Source organism: Hydra vulgaris, chromosome 06 (genome assembly GCF_038396675.1).
Source record: "Hydra vulgaris chromosome 06, alternate assembly HydraT2T_AEP".
Classification (NCBI taxonomy): domain Eukaryota; kingdom Metazoa; phylum Cnidaria; class Hydrozoa; order Anthoathecata; family Hydridae; genus Hydra; species Hydra vulgaris.
In genome coordinates, this window is record NC_088925.1 from 34,240,001 (window position 1) to 34,250,000 (window position 10,000).

The window sequence follows — 10,000 nt, forward strand, 5'->3', positions numbered from 1 at the left end:
TAAAATGACAAAACATAATTCTTAATACATATATAAATAAAAAACCAATCTTATACTTTATAAATCTTTTAACTCCTTTATATAAAGGAGATCATTATAATTAAATCTAATTTAAGATCATTATAATTAAACCTATTTAGAGTTGTTTGTTTTGAACACTATTACTATATACTATTTTTGGAATCATTGTAAAAGTTTTAAAAATACCAACTGATATAATTAAGTTTTAAAAATACCAATTGATATAATTAAGTTTTAAAAATACCAATTGATATGATTAAGTTTTAAAAATACCAATTGATATAATTAAGTTTTAAAAATACCAATTGATATAATTAAGTTTTAAAAATACCAATTGATATAATTAAGTTTTAAAAATACCAATTGGTATAATTAAGTTTTAAAAATACCAATTGATATAATTAAGTTTTAAAAATACCAATTGATATAATTAAGTTTTAAAAATACCAATTGATATAATTAAGTTTTAAAAATACCAATTGGTATAATTAAGTTTTAAAAATACCAATTGATTAAGTTTATATTTCTTGCAAGATGACAAATTACTTGGAAAAAAGATGACAAATTACTTGGAAGTGTCTGAGTATCTTGCAATAAAAATTAAGTATAAGCAGAGCTATCATTGCCATCACGTATCATTGCCATCATGTATCATTGCCAGGAAAAAATCTCTTTTAATCTTTATTTTAACAGAAACAATAAGATTAGTGATCAACTTTCATCAACGTGTTTTCAAGATGCCAGAAAAAAGATTTTGTTAATATTAAGAAAAAGTGACAAATTTAAAAAAGGTTACTATTATTCAATTTTAATGAGCTACACATTGCATTTATGCATTGCAGTTACACATTGCAGTTACACATTGCATTTAAAAAAGACTACTAATGTAGGCTTGTCAAAGTTTTGCACTCTAAACCTAGTTAGTGCGTTACAACTAATTCATCAGGATAATCACTGTGTCTATGCATCACCACTATACAAAATTCCTTATTGATGCAATTAGGTGGAATAGAAGTTATAAGAATTTTGTGTTTTATTAGTTTTCTTAAAAATGCAGAACATAGTCTGCATCAGTGTGACCAATGTCCTGGCATTAAAAAGTTGTTTAGAGCAAGAACTTATAGACAATAAACAAGAAGAAGTTGTAGCATTTAAGTGCAGATTGTACAACACTGTTATTATTGTCACCATATAAATTTAATGATTTCTAATGTGCCAGCATAGAAAAACCTTTGACACATTTATATTGCAAAAACACAATGTAGATACTTGAGGAACTGTAAAAAAAATTTTAAACATGGTGAATGCCTAATTTGAAGTTAAATTTGAAGTTACTAATTCATGAAGTACAATTGCAAAGACTCTAATTTAAATGCTGAATGGGTATTTTTTGCTACCAGCCTTAATTTTTAAATTCTGTTTAGTGAATTTCCCTTAATTCATAATTTAGTAGTACACCTTTTTTAAGCAAAAAAGGTAATATTTACATAAAAATTATTTTCAACAATAAATAATTTAATAAATATAAATATTGAATTAATTTAAACCTAATAAACATTTTAATGAAATGTAACTGTTATTTTCTTTTATTTAAAGTTAAAAACTTTATAAAACCAAGTATCCATACTATATCTATAAAGAAGTCCACAAGTGAAGTCTATATTATATCTATAAAGAGGTCAACAAGGGAAGTTCATATTAAATATATATAGAAATCCAAAAGGGAAGTACATAATATAACTATAAAGAAGTCCACAAGGGAAGTTCATATATCTATAAAAAAAACTTCCTTATTCAGCACAACTAAGATAATGTTCATGTAAAATTAAAACTATGAAAAGTTCATCATCCATAACCAATTTAGATGCAACATAAAATGTCTTAAACTAAACAAAGAAATATTTACAATAAAAACCTTTCAAACAAATGAGCAATTCTATAAACATTTTTATTTCCAGACTTATTTAAAGTATTTTTTCAGTTTTTGCTTTAAAATATACATTTATATTTTATAAAATTAAACAAAAAACTACTTTGCATGGCACCTTTTTTTATAAAACATCCTACTACAAATTTTTGTTGTTAATACACATAAATATCATAAGATGTTGTTTATTGTACTATATGTGTATTTTTAACGGTTAAAAGCAACCATTAAAAATAACTAGATTCTTAATAGATGTCATCATATCAATAAGTATTTTAAAACAGAGTTGATGTTCTAAATAAAGAATGACTTACTCCAAAGTTTATTTTTATTGTTTGCCCTTCCTTGAATCCAAGATTAAGTGGAGTGTCTGGTACTGAAGGGCTTGTTAAAATGTCATTCTCATTTTTCTCACGCCTTAACACAATAGTAAAACTTTTATAAATATCATGCAAACAATAACAAAGATATTATTACATCAAAGATATTACATCATTACAAATTACATCAAAGATATTAAACAAATATTAAAGAATATAATAGTATAAATATAATTAAAACTTTTTAAAAGTTTGTATGGAAAATGAACAAAATTGTCAAATATTTTAAACGTAAAAGAATTCACTAAGTAAATAAAATAAATAAAACATTAATATGTATGTATATATATATATATATATATATATATATATATATATATATATATATATATATATATATATAACCTATACTAACAATATGTATTTTAATAGCTAATATATATTCCATTTAAGGTAAAAAAAAAGGGTCTTTGTATTTAATGTCGCCAAATTAGTACCACTTTTTGTAAAAATTTAAATAATTGAGAAAACAAGTTTAATTTTATTGTTTTTTAAAAAACCACAAAACACAACTTATTAGAAAGTTGAGAATGTTTTAGATTAGATCAGATACAATTTACTTAGTTGCTATGGTTAATTTGACAGTGTTTTGACAACAAATGATTTTATTGCTTAAATCTAAACCCAAATAAATTGATTTTAATATGAGATAAAAAATTAAAATTTAAAAAAACTTTTTAAAGTTAATTAATATTATTTCTACAGGACCCACCACCAGGAATCACAATATGTTTGCTAACAAATGTTTTGTTTACTTTATTGGATATACAATGACACCCACATACTTGTATTTTTTAATAGAAATTATTTAAACACAAATAAGCTTACTTACATTAATTAATAAAAAGCTATTAACTTATGTAAGTAAAAGGTGTAAAAATTGTTTTAAAAAATTTATTTTTGCCTTAGTAAACTTTAAAACTCTTACCCTAGTAAAAAAAATTAAAACTTTTTTTATATAACAATCAAGATTATCTTTTCAAAATTAAATTTGCTAGTTCCGGAAAAAAGTTATGAGCGAAAAACTGAGATTAATGTTTTTTTGGGGAAGAGTAAATATGTTATTTGCAATTATGCATCAAGATGAGCGCAACTAAATTAATTAATAACTATTAATTAAATATTTTTTGGGGGAAGAGTAAAGATGCTAATTACTAACGTATGTATTAAACAACGTAAAAAAATATGATAGCCTTTACTATATAGCATGTGCACAACTAAATCTAATCACATGGTAGATGTGCTAAGTACAGCATTTGAATTAGTTCTTGTTTCAGCTTTTATCAGTTTAGCCGATTGGGGGTTTGTGCTAAACGCCCTTTTAAAATTGGTTGGTAACAATATAAAAATTAATTGCACAGTAGGTAATTGTGTCAACCCTGCCAGTAACATTCCTCCATCATTTGTAGTTTACAAATCAATATCACATCTGTAAAAGTCAAGTTAGATGGAAGAGAAACAATTTATATAATCGCTCACTAAATTATTTATATCGACAATCAAATTAACTCCAGACAATTAGTTTGGTCGACCTATATTGAGCAGTTTAATCAGTTAATCAATTAATCAAATAATTTTTTCAATTACAGGTATTCACATTTTAGTCTTGGACGGACACACCACAGATGTTATTTACGATATTGCACATATTTGCATTGACAATAACATCAGACAGATATGTTTATCAGCTCATTTGTTCCACATACTTCAACCATTAGATGTAGGTGTAAATCGTCACGTTAAACAAGTTTTGCGCAAATTACTTACAGCTACAAATTTCAACAACAAAAGAAAGTTTCATTCAACTACAAGCAAAACTTTGTAGCTGGTTTTTTGCATAAAAAAATGATGTGGACCATTATTTAAGCAAGTACAACCTGCCATGGTTGGTAGGTTGTATTTCAAAATTTCGAACTGTGATTTTTCAGTTTTCTGGAAAATTTGGTTTGAGAGTTTTGATTACTTGCAACACATTTTTATACTTTTAAGTTTACTTATAAAAGATTGCATTTTGTGTTGCATTTTGCCTCTGGTATTATGCTATTAGTTTTAGAATTATTTGCATTAAGTAATATCGCCGTAAGTATAATTTTTTTGTAAAAAATCAAAATATGTCTATAAATTTTACTATGACACAAATTAAAGAACTTCTTAAAATGCACAAAAACACAGTTATTAAGATTTTTCATGACAAAAGTGGAAACAAATGATTAGACTAGAAATTAAATTAGACTAGAAAACAAATTATTGTGCAAGAACATAATAAAAGTTTAAGGTGGTTCCTATATAATCAAAAAAAGTTACTTCATTAAGTTTTAAAAAAATATATCTTCTTTCTCAAAAAACACAGATCAACAAAGAATTTTTATCAGAGATAATTTTGGGTTGCCTGGATACAATTTTTCACGCTGATTTCAAAACTGTGATTTAAAAAAAAAATTATTATACAGCTTTTTGTTTATTTGTTAATATTATGACTGGGTAAATATGTCGTCGTAATCTTTCATCTAGTCTTTGTATATGCATCAGTTTAACTGGATTTTCTGGATATGTTTTAGCTTAGTTTTTTCTTCATAAAAATCAATTTTTTTTTAATTTTTAAACTATTCTTTCTCAATTTTTGTATATATAATGTAAAAGATTCGCTATAAAAAAAAAAAAATTAAAATACTTTTTCTTTAAAAAAATAATTGAATTCGAAGTTAAACCGTTCACTCTTAGGGATCGTCCATGAAGTATGTACGCTTTTTTTTTGTCCACCCCACCCCCTAGCATTTTGCAATTGGCTTTTTTGAGTACCCTCCACCTCCCTAAAAGTACCTACGCTTTTAACCTATTTATCTAACATTTTATGATACTTTTTTAATTTAGTGTCTCCTTTCTTTTATAATTGACTCACTGCCCTCCCATCTCATATAAGCCATTTGCAGACCCTCTCTTCCCCTCCAAGCGTACATACTTTATGGATAATCCCTTACCCCAGAAAACAAAATAGATAACTAAAAAATAAACTCTGAGAATGAAATAAAAAATAAACTCTGAGAATGACTCTGAGAATGAAATATCAGTAAAATAATGAAACAAAAATTGTTATTAATTACTTAGAATGAAAAAGAAAGATTAACCTACTTAAAATGATCTTGAAGAGCAACATTGAAGTCAAATGAATCTCCCCTGTCTGTAAAACCCATGCCAATAAATGCATGTCTGCCTAAATTTGAAATAAATTTATTTTATATTATTTAAAAACTGTAAAAACAAAAAAAATTTAATAAACAAAATTGCACCACTTTCATCTTGAATTTTGATGACAAAGTATCTACTGCTGTCAGAGACTGCTTCAACAACAGGACCTGGGTACTGATCTATTGGAGCCTGTGCAAAAAGTTCCCCTACAAAAAATTTGAATAATATAAAGTTAAAAAAAAAGTTCAAAACATGCACTGTAAATTTTCTTAACAAAATTGCACTTAAAGTTGAATAACTCCGTTTTGTTTTAGAATTTCAAAATGATTTTTTTAAATAAACAAACTGGAACTTAAAATGAATGGAACAATACCAGGCAACAAGTATATTAATAATAAAAATGATGCTCTTTTTTAATTTGTAAAAGTAAAGTTTTTGTTTGGAATAAGAGACATGTGTTCTTTATTTCGAGCATACATATCAAATCTCAAAAAACAGTATTCAATTCAAAATAATAAATAGTTTAAACTAGCACAGACCTCTAGCTTAGAAATAGGTAAAAAGATTTTTAAAATGTTATATTACTTTTATACTTTAATGTAAGAGTATAAAATTGCGTTGGTAGAGTGTGGGGATTATCTAATTATTAGATCCTGCCATTATTTTTTTGTAATCAGTTTAAAAAACTCACCTTCACTGTCACTGTCTGTTACTGTTAGTTAACCACTGTTGACTAACAGAAATTTTAGCTATTAGTATTGGGTGGCTTGCAGCCTAGCCAATGCTTCCCCATTAATCGAACTAGAAGCTTGCAGTGCTTTTTTATTATTTAGCAATGCAGTTTTTTATTTTTTACACAGGTGTGTTTTTAAATTGCAGCAATTCAAGGACTAAAGATTGTTCAGTAAACCATTAATTTTGTTTCCGAAAAAAATTAATTTTTTTGGAAACAAAATTAATCGCAAATTCTATTCATTTGAAGGTGGCAACCCTAGGTGTACTGTACAGATTAGTATAAATGAATTAATATATATGTTAAATTTTTTAAAATGATTATTTCTTAAATTTATTATTGCGGCTTTGCAACAAAAAATGATTTTTTATTTAAAAAACATTAGTGAGTAACAAATAAAAAAAATTACATTATTTTATTTACTTTATTTAAAGTTTATTATTTTATTAGCGATTTTGTTGTGAAAAATTATTTTTCCAAACATTATTTATTAAAATTATATTGCTGTATATATCATTTATTAAAAAATAATTGCTGTGCTTTAAGTTGCGTTATAAAAAAAAGTTTAACTTACGTTTTGTGCAAATTTTTGATGCCATTTTTTTAAAACGCTTATTAAAAATTAAATTTTGAGTAAAAAAATAATGTCCAGGAAACCAAAAAAACAATTGCGATAAAAATGAGCTAATTTAAAAAAAAAAAAAAATTTAAATTACAAAATGATTTAAATTTTTAATAAATTAGTTTTAAATTGCAATCATATATATGTTATTAGAATTAAATTATATTATTATGATCTTTGTTTCAAGCTTAAATTATTAGCGTTTTTCAAGCAAAAAATCAATCATTAATAAAAAAAATAATTTATAAAAACAAAATTAAAATAAATTATTATAAAATAAAGATAAAATTAAATTAATAACAAATAAAATAGCGTTTTATTTATTATTAATTTGTTTTTTGTTATTAAATAAAAATTTAAGTAAATTACTTTTTATTGCAATCAAAAGTTGTATAAATATTCTTGTACTTGCAAGAAGTTAAATACAAGTTTTTATTATATGAATTTCTTTTACGGTTTTGTTTTTATGTTTCGTTTAATAACGTATACAAAAAAAATAATTTGTTGTTAACTATAAACGACTTTGTTTTCTGTTACTAAATATTTTGATAAAATGATCAGCTTAATAGAGTGTTTTTTTTTATTAGTAAATAGCGCTTATATCTAGCCTAACTGTCATTCAAATTTTTTTTTATATTATTATTTTATGCCGTTCAAAAGTTAATGTGGTTTTTTATAAAATTACTTCTTTTATTTTACCGTTTATAGAATAACTTTTTATCATTTTTTAATAAAGTTAAAAAATGATAAAAAGTTGCTTAATGGAAATTGCTCTAGGCATATGTAAAATTGCTCAACATGTACATAAATTGCCGGCAGCTTAATGCTTTAAAACAAGGCCTGCTATGTGTATTTTCCACTTTAAACCCTTTATTTGCAATAAGGTCTTTTAACATGGCAGGAAACTGTTAGTTACTCAAACTTAAGTAAGAATTTCTAACCAAGTAAACTTCTACAGTTCGCTTTCGTTTTGCTTTTACAGTTTTAAAAACTCCAACATCTAGTGGTTGTAAAAATAGACTTGTGTGAGTTGGCAATCAGAACAAAATTATATTGTTTGATTCAGATAAACTTTTAAACTCAAAATTAATGTGAGATCCATCGTCATTTAAAAATAGAAGTTTATATCAGTGAAGTTTGTTTCAATGATATAAACTAAAAAAATTGAACAAAACTATTCTATGAAATTTCGGCTTTCCATCCAACCTGATTTGCTGGTAGAACAATATATATCAGAAGCTCCACCTTGAACCCAAGCTTTCATTCCTTGATGGAATTTCAATCTATTTTCATCAGTTACCCACATGGAATGGCTTTTCATTTAAATTATGGGTGAACAATTCATCAATAATTGCCGGTTGCAAAGACACTGCTCTTACAACTTGAATGCTAGCAGCCTTTCATTCACAAATGTTTTTCTCATATTTCCTCATGAAACCATAGTACCACTTCCTGATTGGTTTACCCACCTTAAATAAATAAGTTTGTTTAGATTCTTTCATATAGTTTTCAACCACAATTAAAATATCATTTCTTATTAAGCTGAAGCCAATGTCATTCATAAACTGTACAAGTTCAACAATAAGCCTCTATGTTACATGACTCTTGGCCTACCAATAGCAGCAGCTTCATTTATTCTTTTTAATCTGGAAAAAATATTTGTTTTAAGAATGTTGTAGCATAAAGTGACTTCTGAATATGACATTTTCTTATTATTGATAGCCTTCATACAAAGTTTAATTTTTCTTTTGCAATCTTTATTTTTGTTAACTTTTGACATTTTTTAAATTAACAAACCGTAAGATAAGCAAGATGTTGAAAAATTCATTAAAAACTCAAAAGCATTTATTAGTATTTAAGTTTGCATAATAGAAATACAATTGTTAAAAATTGTTGTTATTTACTTGCATGTAAAAATACCAACTTTTGCTTAAAAAAAAAATTCCAACTTTTTATATATCTTACAAAGTATTTTTTAAAGATTTAAAGTGTAAATCTATAATAACCAAGAGATGCTACTCATCATTTATATTTGTAGTGTCATACACTCTAAAAAAAGGAGGAAAATAATTTGGGCGGCAGAACCCCCCATGCCAGCAAAATTTGCTGGAAATATTGCCAAATATAGGCATTTTTTTATGAAAATAACAATATTTGCCTTAAAATGGTCTAGAATAGCCCCTGCCTTAGTAAGGTATAATTTTCTACCTTCAATAGTAAAATATTATATTAAAAATAATAATTTGTCGTATAATTTTATACCTTAAAAGGATAATTTTCTACATTTAATTTTTTTAGTGTATAATGAGTGGCTCTTAAAATTTTTTTTTGAAAAAAAGTTTGATCTGACTTAAAATATGTATTTTATCCAATCTATGCTGCAATGTTATTTTGTTATAACAAACACAATTAGGGAGATTTTTTTAAAAATTTGATCACCAATCAGATCATTAATACGGTCATCAATCACATCATTGATATGATCATCAATCACATCTTTGACATAATCATCAATCACATCATTTGTATGATCATCAATCACATCATTGATATGATCACCAATCACATCATTAATATGATCATCAATCTCATCTTTGATATGATCAATGCAATAAGACTCAGACTAAAATTAATCAATACATCTAATAAGAAGTTGTTTTAAAAATTAAAATGTAGTTAACATATTAATTATAGATTGATTATGTTCACATCTAAAAGAGTGAATTCAACACTTTCATCTAAACACATGCTTACTTCTGGATGTTTATTTCTGGATGGTATTACCTGTGCAGCTATTTCAAAAACTTTAAATCCATCAATAAAGTTTGCAGTAAAAGTTTTTATCATAATGTGAAGAAAAAAACAAGAACTTTTATAACTATTGGCTGTATTTTATCACAAAAAATATCCTGGCTACCTGAATATTATACAGTGTGAAGCTAATTTGTAAAAAATATAGCATATTATGTGTAATAAATAAAAATATAACATGTTATGTGTATATAAGGTACTGTTTATAATATATATTTTTATAAATTATAAACAAAAAATACATTAATTACCTGAATTTCTATCTTCAAATTTTATATAAACTTTTGCATTAAGTAAAACAATTCTCAACCTTGCAGTCC

General features: G+C 25.1%; 1 protein-coding gene across 1 annotated transcript in view; it reads right to left on the minus strand.

Moving 5' to 3' along the window:
- The window catches only part of LOC100209548 (adaptin ear-binding coat-associated protein 1), a 29,938-nt gene that overhangs the window by 2,639 nt on the left and 17,299 nt on the right, over positions 1–10,000 (minus strand). Inside the window, exons 2-5 of the mRNA XM_065799927.1 lie at positions 9,932–10,000; positions 5,616–5,720; positions 5,458–5,539; positions 2,263–2,365 (exon numbers count right to left, since the gene is read on the minus strand). The exon at positions 9,932–10,000 is cut by the window's right edge and continues 32 nt beyond it. Coding sequence (XP_065655999.1) covers positions 2,263–2,365; positions 5,458–5,539; positions 5,616–5,720; positions 9,932–10,000 — 359 coding nt within the window. The remainder of the gene's footprint in view (positions 1–2,262; positions 2,366–5,457; positions 5,540–5,615; positions 5,721–9,931) is intronic.